At 34.5% G+C, this 18,925-nt stretch overlaps 1 protein-coding gene across 5 annotated transcripts in view; it reads left to right on the top strand.

Annotated features, from left to right (window-relative positions):
• The window catches only part of EFL1 (elongation factor like GTPase 1), a 107,115-nt gene that overhangs the window by 8,754 nt on the left and 79,436 nt on the right, over nt 1-18,925 (top strand). For all 5 annotated transcript variants that reach the window (XR_010885750.1, XR_010885751.1, XM_067305760.1 and 2 more), the window contains exons 8-13: nt 1,260-1,383; nt 2,320-2,396; nt 2,540-2,676; nt 4,222-4,344; nt 7,076-7,175; nt 18,628-18,761. Coding sequence is in view for 3 of the 5 variants with exons in the window: in XM_067305760.1 (XP_067161861.1) it covers nt 1,260-1,383; nt 2,320-2,396; nt 2,540-2,676; nt 4,222-4,344; nt 7,076-7,175; nt 18,628-18,761 (695 nt within the window). In the remaining 2 variants the exon portion in view is untranslated. The remainder of the gene's footprint in view (nt 1-1,259; nt 1,384-2,319; nt 2,397-2,539; nt 2,677-4,221; nt 4,345-7,075; nt 7,176-18,627; nt 18,762-18,925) is intronic.

The following is an 18,925-nucleotide window of genomic DNA, read 5'->3' as shown; positions in this document are numbered from 1 at the left end:
AGCTGGTGGGCCCTGGCTCAGATAAATCATATAATGGGCAAAAGGAGCCTTTTTCTTAATTGGTTTCAGGAGATATGTCTGGACTGCCAGCAATACCATCTGGTGAAATATGGACCAGTGGAGCATTTTCTTAATTATGGCAGGCCTTGACTGTTGTTAGATGGTTTTGGGTTTTGTTCTTAAGAATATTACGACTTGTCATGGCAGAATAAATTAAGCCATTAGGCAGTGCCAGCCTGATCCAGTGCTGAGATGAGTACATATGCTTTTCTCAAAATCTTCAGGTGTTGAAAGAATGCCGTAAATCCATATGCAGCAGCTGCTGACACAAGGATCGTGGAGGTTCTCTCCTCTTTCAGGTTTTGGGTAACTTATGGAAAAAAATTTCCTTTTTGGTCTCAGTTCAGAACATACAACTTCTATCTTGCTGACATGGACAGGTGTTTTAGGTGTGCAGAAACTTTAGAATTCTGGATTTGGAAGGACAGATTATCAAATACTGTTCTGTAAATAGTATTGTTCTGACTGTGAACGCGTATGCCTTTGTTTCTGTGTGTATGGGGAGAAAATATGTGGAAATGAAACCTTTTACAGCTACTCACTGAACACTTTCAGCAAGGAGACCATAGAAGCTTCAGAACTCCCTTTTTAGGTTGTAAGCAGCCTACTTTTTTAACTCTTAACCAGCACAATTGATTTTTCCATTCGGCATTACTTTTTTATATTATTTTCTGGCTTTGACTCATAGGCCTCTTCTTGTTTGAAGCATTGCTAACTAGTTAATTAAAAAAAAATAGTTACCGTCATCTGAGAGGTTGAGCTGGAGTGTGGTTCAAAAGAGTATTTGATATTACTGTTCTGGTCACAGACCACAGTTAAATGCATAATGTGACCTCTTTCATAAAATAAGCTTGAGAGTTATGGCTTAATATTTGGAAGGTTTATTGTATAGGTTTTCTGGTTTTGTTTTTTTACTGTGGGGGTAGTATAAAAGTATTTCAGATAAACAGGTTCAGCTTTCAAGCAGTCTTGAAACAAAATAAAAACAAATACTGCTGACATTTTTGAGTTGTTACTACTGAATGTTTTTGCAGGTGTAAAATAGTCTGAGCTCAAGTGAAGGCAATTGGGAAAAATAGGAGTAAAATAAGGATTTGAGGTTTGTGTATGATTATCATATAAGCTATCACTTGTTTAGTCTGATAAACACATCTAAACAGCATTACACTTTTATCAAGAGGCATTTTGTTTTCTTCCAGGATTGAACATTTTGCCAAACTGTATAGCCAAAAGATTGGAATCAAGCCTGCAGTACTTCTGAAGACTTTATGGGGAGATTATTATCTAAATACAAAAGCAAAGAAGATAATGAAAGGTGATCAGGTAATTTTGTAAGAAGGGTGTTGAAGGTTTTCTGTAATGTCAGAAATATTACTTTTTTTTTTTTTAAATTCTTTTCCTCATGATGTAGTTTGAAAATTGGACTCAGTACCTTTTTCAGTCAACATTAGTAGCGTTATTAAGCCACTAGGATAGTCTTGCATCAGCCCTTAGAGACAAGACCATTCAAAATACTTGAACCCACATGGAAGAAGTCTCATCTAACTTATGATTCTAACAGTTGATGTTAAATACCCTGTCTCTTTGCACAAAATCAGGGACGTTCCAGCTTCCAGGGTTAAGAATACAGTGAAACACTCAAGACAAATGGAAAACTAGCAGTGTAGGAACCACAGTAGTAAGTGGGTCTCTGTTCCCTTATTTGAAGAGTCCTTCAACAGCAAAGGATTTAGGGTTTTAGGTATAGGTTTAGCTGATCTTTTAGAATTTGGAGCATTGTTGCCATAAGGAGATCCTAAATCCTGTATGGAGACCCTGGCTGGAAAACCACACTTTTCTTGCATTAAGCGTTTCCACCACTAAAAGTCAGAGAGGAGAAGGATTTTTCTCTCTTTCATTTAATGATAGTTTTACTTCCTTATATTTTCAGAGTTTATGAAGATTAATAGTTATAAAATGGGTGATAACTAGTCTCAGGGTAGACATGTTCCTTATTGACCAAGATCTTTTTCTGAAATAGAAACCATTGCTTTTCACTTTGCAGGTAAATTTCATGTTTATTTTTTTCTTACAACTTTCTTATTAGACTATGACTGAATTAGAGATTTTGTGTAGAAAAAGATAACTAACTGGCTTGCTTTTGAATAAAGATTTTACAAGTTCCTCATAAAAATGATTGGTTTAAAGTGTAGACTTGAGCCTATGGTAAAACTTAGCTGACTTAGTTAGCTATATAATGTTTGTTTTATGTTTTACCAGTCGAAAGGAAAGAAACCTTTGTTTGTGCAGTTGGTGCTGGACAACATATGGAGTCTGTATGAATCTGTTATGAAAAGGTGAGAACTGTGATGTTTTCATGGAATCCCTTACTGCTTGCTGTAATGATTTTTGAAATATTCTGATCACTTCAAAACACAAAATGTGGTAGATGTTACATATTGCTACTGGGTGTTTTTTTTATTTTGTTCCCCCCCCCCAGAGACAAAGAAAAAATTGAGAAGATAGTCACCTCTTTGGGACTGAAAATTGGTGCACGGGAGTCACGGCATGCAGACCCTAAAGTTCATCTTAATGCCATTTGTAGCCAGTGGCTACCAATATCTGAGGCAGTCCTCTGTATCCTTAAGGAAGATGCTACTTTTTATTCTATTGGCAGTTTTTAGATTTCAAGCTTGCTTACGTATTTCAGTATGTGATTTGGTATAATTGTTTTCTTTCTCATGCCTATACTAGTTGGACCTATTTTCTCAGTTGTAATACTTAGATATCTACATGTTTATGTATCCACAGTTAGTTTTATATTTCTACCAGCTTCATGTTCTGCATCCATGTTTTCATTAGCAAAATAAGTTATGAAGCCAGAGGGAATTTAAAGATACATTTTTATTGCATAGTTTCTATAGAAACTTTAGTATTGTTCCAGAAGGATAAGCTAATCTCCTTTTTATAGTCCTATTTTATTTTTTTCCTTGAGTTTTTGTAAACATTTGTTGTTATGTCTTAGGCGCACACATTCCTAATACAAGATCAGCCTCTACTGTTTGTCTGCTGTCTTTATATATTCTTTTTTATAAAGAATGCAATTGTTCATAATATATAACACATAAAGAACATATAATTTTTCAGAAGGTGATTTTTCACACAGATCTGCTGAAGAATAGCTGTTGGCTGAAAGGGATCTTGTTCTCTGGTGACATTGTTTATGTTGCAGATGTTGCAGTGGCTATAGCATTCCTACGGAGCCTCCCTTTGAGAAACTTTTTAGGAAAGGCTGTATTTTAAATTTGACTCCTACTTTACTTTCTGATTTGATGTTCTTTTTCTGAATATTTTGCTGTTATATCTTAGAGTGATGGTAATGTTGGAACTATATGAAAGTTCACTTTTATGTTAAGAACCAAACTAGTGAGAGCTTTATTTGAAAAAAATCCCTGGAGTAATAATGTATAAAAGACGGTAAAGAGGGTAATTTTTTTTGTTGTGTATTTTCTCATAATAACTAAAGATGTTGATGAAACAGTGCCCTGAGTGAAGCTAGGGAGACATCCATATAAATTTGTCAGTGAGGAGCAAATATTTCACTGCAAGACTAAGGAGAGAGCCACATGATTAGAGCTGAGAGGAAAGAACTGATTAAAATTTTAACAGAATTTAGACATTAAAACTTTGTATTACTGTTGAGTTTAGAAGAAAGAGTTTTCATAAGCTTTTAAAGTGTTCTAACAAAACAATTCAATAAATCACTAGAAGGCAAAACATTTTGAATGACCTCTTTCAATTGTGTCTGTGTGAATGCCCATATGTTCACATATATACATAGTAACTAATTGGTAGATATGTGTAAATTATTGATGTATAATTACTAATTAGTTCTGTAAATCTTGCTCCAATTGTGCTATTCTTAGTTTCCTAGTAGCACATAGGGTGGGCCACCCCTTCTTAAATCTCCATTCTGCCTTTGGACAGATGCCAGGAAGAGAGCTTTAGAGGGAGCTGTATGCACCCTAAGAGACAGAGCTGGATTTTAGTTATCTGTTGTTGCTGGCAGTTAGTGCATAACACTGTTGATTTAAAGAAACAAACATTTAAAGCATTTGCCTTCCTTTTTATCAGTAAGGAAATATAAATGAGGTCCTCTATATCCTTAGCAATGTGTTTTAGCCATGGTGTGTAATAAACTTCCCAGTCCTCTTGACATCACTGCTGAGAGAGTGGAAAAGCTGATGTGTGTTGGAGCTAGAACATTTGATTCTTTACCACCAGAAACTCAGGAACTGAAAAGTGGTGAGTAGGTATTCTCCATTTAACAGGACAACCATAAGGTTGTTTCTGTCTTGGTTGTCTTTTGTCTTTGGGTCATAAGATGCATTGTAACCTCTACTTAGATTTATAATTAATTTACTTGTAGCTTTGTTGATGTTTATCAATGACATGCCGTAGTATTATATGTCTTGTTTTTATGGCCTTATGTTTTTCTTCAATCCCGTATGGCTTTTAGGCAACTCAAGCTGCAGGTGACTAAAAGTCGGAGGCTCTGAACCTGTTTGGGGATTTAGGAAGGATGTGCTATTAGTATTTGTATTTAGTTCTAAACAGTAGAATTTGTCACATAATTGAAAAAGAATGTTTTACCAACTTGTCTATTAAAGACATTATTTTTTAGCCAGTAGAGGTTCAAACTTGGATTCGATATTTAAAAATATATTGATTAACTAGGCGCAGCTTTTGGTAATGTAGAATAAAAACAATTTTCTGTAGAATTTATTGCTAAGTAATTTGTTTGTTTATTGAAAAGATGCTTTTAGAACAAGTTAGTAAGATGCAGCTTAGATTTACATATCTGAAGAAAAAACTAGATGACTTAGGTATTTCACAGCATTCCAGAATGATAAAAGATTACCAAATAATAGCAAGAGCCAAAAGATTTCTAAAGTAACAAATATATTTTGTTCCCCAGAGCATTAAAGGAAGCTATGAAATCCTGGTATTTTGAGGTCATTTGAAGTTTTGCCTTTGACTTCACTGAGATCAGGATTTTGTGCCCAGTTCTGGCAGAGTTTTCAGCTCTAACTAATGGTTTCCCCTCCTGAAGGGTTTGCTAGTATATTCAGATGTTACTGTATCAAACATTTGGATGTCTGTATGCAAAATATAGAAAGTTCGAAAATCACTAAATTCTGTGCTACAAAATTGTAATAGGGTCCAGGAAGACCTGTCTTCCATGATATAGGCAGTAATAGAAGATCTGATAAGTTACACATTGCTTTGGACTTAATGAATAATTCAGAGAAACATTTTTCCTGTCCTAATCTTGAGTCCATAGTGGGCCAAATTCTGGATGTAATACACAAGTAAAAACATCTCTACATTAGTGTAGAAAGTCACAAATGTGGTGTCCATTACTAAGCTGAGCAAGAAGCAATTGTAAGATGATGTTTAATGGTAACCAGTTGGCTGACTGCTGTTGTCCTTTGAGTTAAGGACACTAAACTTACTTTACTAGATGCAGGAGTGCACATCATATGCTCATATTCCTTTTTCTAGCTTTGAATTCCTTATAAATATAAATTCTGTGCATGTTCATGTACGTAGTGTCAGAAAAATGATGATACCTTGCAAAGGTCAACTTTTAGTGAGTCTCTTTTCCTGAAAGAGAGCTGAGAACTGCTGAGTAGCTTGTAGAATAGGAAATCAAAACTGCAACTGATGTTGATGTAATGCTCCCAGCTTCAGGTAGTCTTAAAAAGAATATCTTCAGATGATATTTTCAAATAGGTATGTGGGAAAAAAATAGGCCTCACATATGATTTTGGTTTTCTGACAAGTTTCTTTCTAATTGAACATGCTTTATAACCAGACTGCTGTTTTATTGTAAGGTATCTAATGTCCTCTGATATTTCAAGAGGTAGTTCAGTAAAAATTCATATATCAAGATGATACTGTGCTTGAAAACTAGTAACAATTAAAAACATCCTTCTGAAATTTGGCTGCCTAATGAAAGGTGTTCATAGCACAAGGTTTTGAAGAGAGCCCTAAGAAATCTTAAAGGGATGGGATTAATCACTGTCAGATTGGCGGTCTCTTAGGAATTGCTTCCTGGGGGTAAGGGAACTGATATTTTCATCCTTTACTGAAGGAAAACAAACATTGTATTTTGCAAACAACATTGAATACTCTATTAGTGTAAGTTAACTAGAAGACCCTGGCCTCTGTAAACTCAGGCCTTCCTGTTCTTAGTTATGAAAATATAGTGTACTTGAGAGTTCAGTGCATGTCATGTTACTTTCATGTTACTTCTTAGTAGCAGACTTGCACTTTGTTTGCCTAAATACTTTACAATAGAGTCTTCTCATACATCAGATAAAAGGGAAAAGAGGATTTATTTGCGATGTTTTTAGAAATTTGGAATGATATTTTGTCTGGCATTTGATAATGTGCATGTCTCATGTTCCTAGTTGGAAGAAAAAAATGATGTATGGAAATTTCATAAGTATTGAATGAGGTTTATGTGGATCTTCTGTCCTTTGAGGAAGATCCGATCTTGCAGATTAAGTTGTTTGGATTTCATGAGGACACCAGTGTTTGGGCATTTTCAGAACTTCAGTCTTTAATTTGAAAGGACGGAGAATAATGTGAGGTGCTAGATAAATAGTTCAGTCTTAATGCTTAGCCGTTCTTTGTTTTTCATTCTCATCTAAACCAGACTATGAACAAAAGTTTAAATATCAAAACAGTATGTTTCATTGGAGTATGTGTAATTTGTCATTTGTTAGAGTTCTATTTTTACAAATTTTCTTCTTGTGTTTTTTGTGAAACAGATTTGAAGAATCTGAGCAGAACTGTAAGATGATTAGGCTAGAGTTTTTTTCTTCTGTTCCTGTTAATTGGTCTTTGGCATATTATTCGTTGAAATTGGAAAGAAACAGTAATTCCTGTAAAATTCGTGGAAAGCAATAATTTCATCCATACTATTGGGGAAAAGATGTGCAACTAACTTTCTTTTGTGTTTGTTCAGCTTTTATGAAATGCAGTAGTGAAGGAACGGCCCCAGTTATCGTCTTTGTTTCCAAAATGTTTGCTGTTGACGCAAAGGCATTACCACAGAATAAACCAAGGTAAGAAAATGTAATATTTAACTTTCCGATCTACATTGGAAACCTTCAGGAAACAGTCATGCTGCAAGCTTGGGTAAATTGTTTTAGATCTGAGAAAATATTTCACTAATTCTAGAGATACAGTAAAGCCTTTTCAGCAAGTAGAGGTTCTCAGAGTGAGTTTGAGTGATTTGTTTAATCATATTAGTTTTAGAAAATCAAGCATATTTGTTGAGAGTAAAAAATATTTTTAATTATCAGAGAATACTACTTTTGTCTGAATATATTGTCCTAATCCACACATTGTATGCTGTTTCAGGATATTTGATTGAAAATATGATTGAATTGTAATGCTTTCTTAGTTTTACAGTCATTTTGCAAATAAGGTTATGTTCATGTGATCGTAAGAGATCACAGCAGTGTTTGTATGAAGAAACACTTCCCTTCAAGTATGGCATGATAGCTATGTGTGCATCTAGTCCACTGCAAGTGCAAAATAAAATGGGTTAGTTAAAATAATCTAAACCCTGACTAACTTTTTGCAGTGAACGAAGAGGATCTGTGCGTTCAGTTGAAATTAATGCACCGTAAAAGGTTTTCTTTGAAGTGTTCCAGAAGATTTTCTGTTACAGCTTTTATCATTTTTTAAAGACCATCTTATTTTCTTCGAGGAGTGGATCCTTCTCAATTTCATTTCCCTGACATAGTTAAGCGGACTAATCTAGCTGAACCTGTCTGTCTTTATATAGAAATGTACTTTTCTAATGAGTTTATTACAATAGGGTTTGTCTTAACCTTTGATCCTTCTAAGGCTCTGAAGCATTTTTAGTAATCAACTTCTGTATCAACTGGCAATTTCATGTTTTATGATCACGATTACTGTGGCAGATTGTCACTGTATAGTGAAGCAATATAGAAAATATCAATCTTTCTAAGATAGAGCTGATGACTGTGACTATTTAAGTCTTTGTCCAAAAGATGATACTATTACTGCATTAATGTTTGAAGGTTTGACTACTGTTTTAGTTTTCTCAAACATCCTAGATTTACTTGAATTTTCTTATTACACTTATCTTCCAGTCTTTCACCGACATTTCATATTCCAATTTTAATAGTTGCAAAATACTTGCTGCGATACTTTCACATATAGAATTGTTTTTAAACCTGATGTTTGTAGTAAAAATGTTTGTGTAACTGTAGTGGTGCCATTTTTATACATCTCCTTATCTATTTGCAAGTCTGCTATTTAAAAAACCTTATAATCCAATTTCTGAGTTGGTAAGATAAAATCTAATTGTTCTCAATTTTTTTTTTGCATTAAATATCTTAAATTATATCTATACTAGTATTGAATCAAGCAAGTAGTAATTAATAATTTAATAATCATAATTACACAGCTTTTTTTTTAACCTGACTGAATAATTTTTTCCATAAGAGGAATTTTTTTCAGAGAAAAGATGCATTGCATTTATGGATTGTCCAGACACTAGATGGTGCTGTTTTACTTTGAGTTCTGTCCTTACATGTATCTAGCACAAGAATTCCTGCTCACGTGTCAATGTAGCATAGCCCTGATAGTTCTGCTTTTTCTACTTTCTTTGACACTTGCTCTGTTTAACAGAGAAGGGTTATTTAGGTTATTTTTCATTATAAATATACTCTGACCGTTGCTTTCTGACTATTCTGTCACTGGTAATGTCCTGTTTATTTTATCTGTTGGGAGGATTGAGATTCTTAGACGTGATGAAGATGTATCATAGAGACAGAGATGGCTGCCAGTCCTGTTTTGTGGCTATAACTTGGGATTTCAAGCAACAGGCAGCTTATGAGTGATTCTGACTTCCCAAGACTAATGGGCAATGCTCATATTTGTTTCTTTCTTCCTGGTTTGTTATACTTCTGCATGCCCACTCTGCCTCACCGTTAAGCTCTCCTTCCCTATCTTTTCTGATATTCAGCTTACCTTTTTCTTTGGTCTTTTATGCTCTTTGGTCATCCCCCTTCTGGAAGGGAAATGTTTTACCTGCCTTCCCCGCCCCTTCATCAAATAGGGTTTAATGCCATGCGTTAAAGTTCTGGGTTTTTTTAAAGAGACAAAAAATTCACAAAACAGTATTTTGAAGAAGTTGTATTATGGTCTGTAGTATGTACATGACTGGCTCTGTTGTTTTTTGCAAATGATACATAAGTATAGAAGCTTGTGCTTTGTGACTTGTTGGTCATATTTGCTTCTTATATGAAAAAATATGCTGCTTTCAATTTTATTTGTTTTCATAATGCAAATACTATTCCATTTCCGCACTCTGCATATTGTGTAACAAATCCATAATTCTGATCATCTCTGATCTGGTTTGAAAAAACTCTGGTTGCTTATTGACTTGAGTAACAATCATGAAATTTCTGTGGTTGATTGCAATTGACTGATAATTCAAGTAATGTATAGCTGGTCCAAAAATCCAAACAAAATCTAGACAAATGTGTCTGGATTAAAAAAATCAGGCTTTTGGATGTAATACTGCAGGAGAGTGAGGACTCCTCTGGAATTCTTTCTGGGAAACTTTGAGCATATTAGCGATGATTGTAGACAATGTTGCTTTTCCTCCCCATTTATTCAGTAAATTGAAAATTATAGTGTCCCGCTTAATAGTTTGTATGAAAAGTATTTCTTGCTGTCTTTAATATTAAAGTTATTCAATCAGTTGCTAATCAGACAATATTAAAACAAAATCACAACTCACTTTCCCTGAGATAAAAGATTATTATGAGCATCGTTTAATTTTGCTGATGAGGTAGTATTAGCAATTTAGTTTTGAAGTGACAGTTGGATTCCATTTTTGAAAAATAGTAATAAAGCTAAATGTATATTCCTTAATGTTTTAATTGTAAGAATCTATAGGTGCGCAATTCCTGAAGGATTCAGTAAAGGAGTTTATTTTTAAAGAGGAAGGAAGGATGTCTCAGTGAAATAAAATATACATGTTTTTAAAAGATAGTATTGCTTAGATGTGATTCTTAAATGTATGTTTTGAATTATATTGGCTACTATGTGCTATTTACAGTTAAACAGAGAAGTTTGTTCTTAACAGAATTGAGCCATGGCTGTATTAATTATGTAAGAACCAATATTTAAACTAGACATTTCACAAGGGCACTTTGTAAGAATGCCTGAACATAGAGAAGAATAAAGAATACCCACACAAGGTAGAGTAATAGTGTTTTATAACAGTGGTTTTATACTTAATAATTTAAAAGCACTAGTAAACATTATGTCTCAATTACATGCTAATTTTGTAAGAGCCATAATTTTTGGTGTATTTTGCTGCTTCTCCCTTTTCCAAGGTAGTATTGGGTGACACTACCTTTTGTAATATCTTTAGAAGTGGCAAACTGACTTTGCACCTTTTATAACTATAGTTGCCTTCTTTCTGCCATCTGCTTGTCATGTTTGTTTAAGCATAGGTTGGGAAAAGCGAAAGGCTCTTCAAAGTCCAGGGTGCACAGTATGTGATAAAGAAGGATGGATTTTTAATTAAGGTGATCTCTTTTTGAGACTGTCGTTGGCAACTACTGTCTGCTTAGGTGACTGTATTTACAACCTTAGCAAGTTTAGTATAGAATCAGTTCATTTTCAGTCAGAAATATGTACAGTTGCCCTTTTACTATTTAAACAACAAAATTTGTCAGCTATTAAAACTCTAGAATAAATGAAGAATAATTTGTGGTCAGGTTACAACTGGCTGACAGCTTAATCTTACTTTGGAAAAATCTGAAATTTGACTTTTATCCAATATCGGCATGTCACACTGTTTTTACCAGGTTTCCTAAAGAAACAAGAACTGTGTGAATATACTTTATATCTTCTAGTTTCTTCTATCTGAATTTTTGAAATTGTTTACTAATTCTAACCAAATCTGACAGAGGTACAGGTTTTTAAAGATATTGAATTCCTATAGTTTTGTAGGTAGTTGGGCAGAACAGACAGCAAATTAGGACCCCTAGTAAGCGTGTAGTACAAGCTCCTATACTTTATTAGATACTCAAATATTTACAAAGAAAAACAATAGCAAATATGGCCAGACTGGCTTCTTTTGGAGCTGCATGGTTTGTGTAATAGGGCCATGTCTGGGGTTATTTATTTTTAAGTACTGCTATGTGCACAGTTGGGTGTTTATTTAGCATATGCTGTTTTGTGTTGTTGTTGTTGTTTTTTTACCTTTTTCTTTTAGTGTTTTTTATTGAATTGCTCTCTAAAATAGAATGGTCAATTGTCGGTGTATAAATAAAAGCAGAATTTGGCATTTAGGTACAGAGTATAAATATTCCAGTTCATTCCTCATGAGTTTCAGAATTTCTTCTCTATCTAATCCAGGGTAAAAGAGGAGTATTTAGTAGTTCTAGTTGTGATCACTTTCAAGTAGTTTTAAATATTTTTGTCTATTTAATATAAAATATTGAGAAAATGTAAATTGGATATCAGATGTTTGTAATGAAATCCTCTAGTACTTCTAGTTACTTTTAAATGATTATAAAGAACCTATTGACCAAATAACCTGACTGTACTAAAATTATATATCATGACTGCATTAGGGGTTATAAATCCTATAATATTCTTACCATTTTCCTCAAGATGATATGAAAAGTATCTCTTTTTCCTCAGCTTGAATCAGGATTTCTTTTCTTTAGGTGTCACTGTGAAATTAGCACTTTCCCACACAATTCTGCATGAAATCATTATGATTGTTTCTTTGTTTTGTGGTACAGCTTGTTTGCTTGTCTTAAACCAAGAGATTGTAGTGTACTTCATCTGTTTCCTTTCTGATGTTTCCTAAAGCTTATATGGGGCAAACCCCGCAAATCCTATGAATTTACCTACTGTTTAGCTAAACAAAACTTTACGTTGTCTTCATCGAATGTTTATAAAGCTCCAGGCTCTATAACAAATTGCTGTGTTCTTGTATGTAAATTAATTTGTACATTTAAAGGCAGTATGACTTTCAGTGGCTTCGTTTTGATCTAAGCCCATCATCTTCTGTTTGCATTAATAGTTCGTATTAAACTATAGTTAGTGCATAAGAAATGAATATGACACTAGTCATCTGAACAGCCTGTCAGGTTTACAGGTTAACATCTGAGGGTGGCATCCAGTTACATAATTAATGGAGCAATATGTGCTTTTCAAAAAAGAAAAACCCTGTTCATATGGTGGTTATGAAATGAATTGTGACAGTATACATTTGAATTCAACTGAAACCTGTGGAACTAATCTGAGAAAAGTACTTATTTATTAATGGATGAAATCTGAATCTCTTGCCATTGTTTAGTGTGTGTAATTCTGAGTTTCTGAAAGAACAGTTTACAGTATTCTGGATGTGTTTTGCTTGAAGTGTTTCTTCTTTATTGCATATTTATTATGTAAGATAAATCAAAAGTCAGTACATCAGTCAAGGGTTAGGTCTGGGTGTCTTTCTAGATGATGTGTGACAGCTTGATATTGATATCTTTGTTTCATTATGTATGCCTCAAATTGAATGACTGTATAATACAATGTGAAAAAGTTGTCCAGTATACCCCTTTGCAGCAGCCCTGTATGATCACCGTGTGAAATTTATATAAATACTGATTTGGATAATTTTCAGCTGTTCATTTTATGTATACACATTTATTTCTACTATGAATTCCCCAGGGCTTGTAGTTGCATTAGAAAGGATATGAAATAATATTACTTGCTGTACATTAGCTTGTGAACAGAAATAGTTCTTAAAGGTTGATCTTCAAGGATGTTGCTGTTCAAAACTTGAGACTGTTAATTCTTGACTGGGATATGAACTAGCAATTTTGCAATGCAAAGACATTAAGCGGTTTAATTCTAGTCCAAAAATTCATGAACTTCAGAAGGAGTAGGAAGACCACTGGCCATGTTCTGTGTTGAATGGCAGCAAACAAGCTACACTTGAGAGCTGCCCTTTGGGATGCTGTTGTCAGAAGTCTTTTTGTGCCAGATGCTGAGCAGAACAGCAGGCAGTGACTTAACCAGAGCTCAATCCTGACTCAGAGTCATGAAGAGTAATCCAGAAAACTTTCTGGAAACTACTGGCTTTAAGGATGCTAACAGAAAATACCTCCCTAGTTTCACAGTCAAAATCAAGCATGTGTCTGAGCTCATGGGATTTAAACTGGTAAAAACAGTGTGGATGCAAGTTATTCTTGGCCACTCCAAAAAATGTCCCTAACAGCATGGGAGATGCTTCACAGGCGCTTTTTGAAGGTAGTACCAGTCTTTTGGAAATCAGTTGTTTCTGTGACTGTAATTTTCCTTTTAAAAATGTTCTGAAAGTTAAAAGGTGGAAAAAAACCCCCATAAAACACTGTTTTCTTTAAAAGTTGGAGGATAATTTGTATTTAATTTTATGTATTTTTTTTTTTTACTATGACTTTTTAAAATGTTTTCAAAGAGAGGCTTCATTCCAAAACATGGAAAGGTAGAAAAGCTATCAAAAATTCAGAGAATTGATTGAGTGAAGAAGTTAGCTGTTACTCAGTTTGAACTACATGAGCTATGCTGGGGGATGTGGGAATGAGGATAATGTCAGCAGTAGCTTACATTACCCCAAATCTGATGCATTTCATCAACACTCTACTGGATGTTAATAACGTGAATGTTGTACTCTTTGCCACGTTATTTTTTTCCATGACTTTTGTTTACCACACAGTGGGACTGAGATGAGTTAGTGATAATGTGGTTAACCCATTCAGTCAGCTATATTACTTGTGCTAGTTCATGTGCATAGCGTTAGGACATTATGGTGTCCTTCTGAAGGATGGGAATCTTTTTTTTTTGCCTGTCTGTTCCAGATTTTTCATTCATTGTTTTTGTGTGTAAGTGTATGGTCCCTTTCTTCAGCCAATATCATGAGGCTGTAGATCCTTTCTTATGGACTGAAAAAGGTGGAGGGAAGAAATATGGTGGGGGAAGTGAAAAGGAGAAAGAAAAGGAAGGGTTGGGTTTGCTTCTGGTTGGGTTTGCATTTGTTCAGGATTGATTTCACTTCTCACTGGTTTTGTCAACTAGAGAAATTAAATAAATCAGGGTATAATCAAAAAAGAATTTTGTTGCAGATTAACGCCTTCTGTGTGTTAATCTAGTGCTGTGTTCTCCTTCGGTGTGTTATAATTCTACATAAGGATTCATTTGGTGATATTCTCTCTTTTTTGTGGTATCTAAGGAAACTACTGGGAGTGACTAACTTTACAGCAATTGATGTTGACAGAAACCAGGATGGAAGTCCAGGTTGTACCTACTAGCTAAAAACCCACCCAAACATGATCTGTGTCTCATCACATTGAGGATAGAGTTAATTGTGCTTATATGTATTGTAACTTACACCTGTGCGTTCAGAATTTTAAAGTACCTTTAAGGCTTGAGGTTAGAGCTATCTGACACTAAAATATAGTAAAACCTTTTAAAACACTACCTGAGGGGAAAAAGGCAAACAACCTTTGTTTTCCTTCTACTCTCATAATTATTTACACAAATGGAAAGTATTTTTGGACAATAAAATGTGTTGAAATGCATGCACGTGTCCTTTTGTGTACACTGTGCCATTGCGTATAGACTGCGTTTATCACACCCCTGGCTGTCTCATCTGTACTTTCCCTATTAATCTGTCTCCCCTGGGAATTATTCAGACATTCCAAACCCTTAAATAGCTTTGAACAACTGCCTTCAGGAAGAAAAAAATCATCATAAAAATGTTTTCTTCTCTACCATCTGCTTTGCATTTTGTATTGTTAAGCCTCACTCTCTTCTGCAATAAAATAAAAAAAAAATCATCATTGCCCCAAGTTTCAGAGAGAGTCTTAATTCTGACACGGTGACTGTTTAAGATATTGGGATGGGGAGGTGGGGGGGAGAACAAGCTTCTGAGTAGTGTCAACATTTGTCTCTCTCTCTTTTTTTTTTTTTTTTTTTGGCCTTTCCTCTGGCATGTAATATGTTTGTTCCAGGTTCAAAGTTCTGAAACTGTATATTTCAAAACTTTGGCATTTTATCCTGGCAGTCTCTTTTAGGTAATTTTTATTTTTAATTTATGTATAGGGGTTTGTGGGTTTTTTTTTTTTTGCTCTTTTCAGTTGAATGGTTGTATTCAAGGTAAGCAAGGTAACTTATTAAGAGTGATCACCTCAAGTTCTGAAAAGAATTTCAGTAAAATGAAGGATTCTGTTAAGCATTTTTAAATTGAGTCCCTTGCAGAATGTGGTATATGCAAAATACATTGGTATTATGATACAGAAATGTCATTGGCAGTGAGATGGTCTCAGCCACATGATCTGTTTATGGTTTTCTGCCTCTAACTAATCCTGGTTCTTATCAAAGTTAGCTCTGAGTCTTCACTGTCCACACACACAAACTTTGACCTTTAAATGATATGTTACTTCCCTATTTGGGAATGGCTGATATGGGGGTATGAATCAACCTACTTTTTAAGTAGAGCTCATATTTATATGCCTGTTCTGTAAGAAAAATCACTCTAGTGCTGTAATCCTTTCTGCTGCTTTCTTCCTCCTGTGATTCATTAGAACTACCACTGTTCAGCTAATTTAGAGCTGTTTTGTTGAGAAGGAATGTAGTTCACACTTTACAAGTGTGGAAACTGAAGTACGGAGAGACAAAGTGACTTGTTCAAGGTTACTAAACAAGCTAGAATTACTAACAGGTCACTTCTGTGTCTAGTGTTCTGTCCATCAGATTGCACTTGATACAGTTGACTGAAAGAACAGTAAACCATCTCATTACCAAAAACTGTTGTCCTTGACCCCAACATGTGAGCAAAATTCAGGAGTAAGGACCCATCATGTAGATAGGACTTTGCTGTGGAACTGTTTGCCTTCTCTAGATGTGATTAATTTGTCCAGTTGGGCGGCTGTTCAAGTGCGTGTTTTGCATGTTTCATTAAAAATATTCACATAATGCAAAAGTGCATTGGTTGTTACTTTGCAAAGAAATTATTTATCAGTGCTCTAAAGTGATGTATATTTGTGTTGCTCACAATATATACCTCTTGTGGTCATGGTAGAGCATGATTAGCACAAAAAAGCTTTTATTATGCTTCAGTTTAGAAAGCTGTTTAGGTCCACTGGCCTTTGCGCTTTGTTTTATTCTGCCAATTATATGTTAAAAAGGAAAAGAAGAATAAAAAATGGGTGTTGTATTTGCCATTTACATGTTGAGATCAAACCCTTCTTTTTGCTGGCCTGAAATAGTTTACTTAAATTCTTTTCCTTTGAACTTTTACACTTTTATCTCTCTTGCTGAACTAAAGAGAGAGTTGGTTTAGGAAAGGTCTCTTGTGCACTGTCTGTGTGGGAATCCCTCTGAATAAACATTCTGTTTTGTTTATCTTGGCTTGAAGCCTGACTTAACAGATTCCAAAGCATCCAAAATACTTGACAGGTGATGCTTATGGGTTTACTGAATTGATTTTTTGCTTCCCAATGCCCTCCTGCTGTGGTTGGGATAATTTTCTTAGGAAAGAGAGGCTTGATATGATAGCGTGAGGGACAAACATTAGCATTCATGATAATTTCCACAGTCCAAGTTGGACTTCTGTTTTACTTAAGCTAAGTGGGAAGAATGCAAAGGCTGAGATCCAGTGAGGAGCAAGCTGCAAATTGCTTTAATTCAATCTTGCTTTTCTGTTTTTATCATTTCAAAAAAACTGTACAAGAATACTTTTCTAAGTACTTTGTCTTCTCACTGCGTATTGGCTGTTTGAATTTTCTTCCCAAGTTGCTTTGCATAGTCTTAACAAAACTGTTCATATGAAGTATCTGCATACTGATTTTCATACTGAAGAAGGTGCTCTCAGAGGGATTCTTGTCTTTGACCATTCTTAGGCCTTTATTTTTACTTAGGGATTTTAATTAAGAAAAATAATTCTTTTATTTGTTGGATTTTTGTTTGCTTAGTTAGCAGTGTGTCTTTAGGGTAGTACTTTCAGAATAATAGCAAACAGAACTTTATGCATGAAAACCTGAAGAGCAGAGTATGACAGTTTTTTTCTATGAAATACTAAGCAGTCATAAATGTAACTGACGTGACCATACACCCCACCTTACTATTCCAAAATAGCTTGTGGGTTATCTGTGGTTAAGTGCACCAACAGTACTGGCTTTCTAATGTAAGCTTGTGTCTGATGGAAAAAACAAGAACATTTTAAAACTGAAAGCGTTCCACTACCATTTAAAAAAAAAAAAAAAACCTACATAACTTTAGATTTTTTTTTTTTTCAGCTTCTAGGCCATAGCAGTAAAGATATCTGTTAATGTAAGCACCTGACAGCCTGTTACACAAGTGATTGTGGATTTTGAAATTATTAAATGGACTAAATTATTCTTGAGAGTATCGGTAATGGTCATAGCAGGATCATAGGTTCAGCTGTTTCATATGGGAAATTATTAGAAACAGCGAAGAGATTGTAAATAAAAGAAGACCGGTATCTGAAATTAGCCTGGTTGTTTGGTCTCCATCAAAGTACAGCATAACTTCATATCACAGATTTTATTTAGGACCAGATTTAAAATCACAGACAATTTCAGGGAATGCTTTTAGATTTTATAAATGTTTAACTCACTTCACTGTTTAAAATGCCTGAGAGGAGTTGCATGTAGAAGCAATTCTGTTTATATTGCCTTTTGGAAGAATGATTACATGTCATTCTTTAAAACATTTCTTGTCTTTTTGCTTTAAATCTTATGTCAAACCAATTTCTTGGTTTGATAGTTTATTTTAAGATAGGGCTCACCAGCGGTGGGGTAGAAATTGCATTGGAATATTGAAATTCTCTTTTTTTTATCATCTTGGTCTTTTGTTTGTTTATTGTCTTGGTCCTTTTGTTTTTTATGAGGTTATTCATTTTATGGGAAGGCAGCTATAGCAAGCAAAGTATTTTCCCTGCCTTTGAATGCTTGCCTTAAACTACATTAGAATAGAAAAAATATTGCAAGTAATCTAAAATGAGAATATTTGATCTGTGTGAATTTGGGAGGGGAAAAAAAAAAAGTCTTCCGGTAGCTTTTCTAACTAGTTTGGTATATAGATAAGTCTAGATTAGTACACTGTACATTTAGTCTTAGCTGTTATTCTAATGCTCAGACTAAGATTCTGGGCATGACAACAAAGCAATTTTTAAAGCTGGATTGGATCTTTAATGAAAAACTGAAAATTCACAGGTCAGTGGGAGAAACTGTAGATTTATTTTAACAAAATAAGCAGAAGTTTTGCATAGTAAACTCTTCCTAAATGAGGTAGAGGAATGAGTTTGTATGTATTTTAAGTCAGCTAAAATAAACTATGTTGGGGGGACAAAAGGTATAAGCTTTTACTTATGCCAGATACAATATTCTAGTTATTGTGATTTAATTTATTTTTAAAAGTGACATTTCCAAATATTAATATTTTTAAACACAATTTTAGGCCTTTGACTCAAGAAGAAATAGCTCAACGGCGTGAAGTTGCAAGACGAAGGCATGCAGAAAAATTGGCAGCAAATCAAGGAAAAGAGCTGTCAGAAAAGCCCCCAAGTGAAAATACATCTGAAGTGAACACTGGTGAGACAAAAAGTATATAATGCTCTGCTATCCATTTTTCTCAATAGACAGTGAGAAGAGCTATATACCTTACAAAGAATCATCCACACTCCAGTCCAAAAAAGTTGGTCCAGAAAATAAATGAGATTGAACAAATAGTCAGGAGGGATTTACGACAAAGCTCA

This window comes from Apteryx mantelli, chromosome 15, assembly GCF_036417845.1.
Source record: "Apteryx mantelli isolate bAptMan1 chromosome 15, bAptMan1.hap1, whole genome shotgun sequence".
In the NCBI taxonomy this organism is placed as follows: domain Eukaryota; kingdom Metazoa; phylum Chordata; class Aves; order Apterygiformes; family Apterygidae; genus Apteryx; species Apteryx mantelli.
Note: the sequence above shows the minus strand (reverse complement) of the source record. Positions and strands in the feature narration are given on the sequence as shown.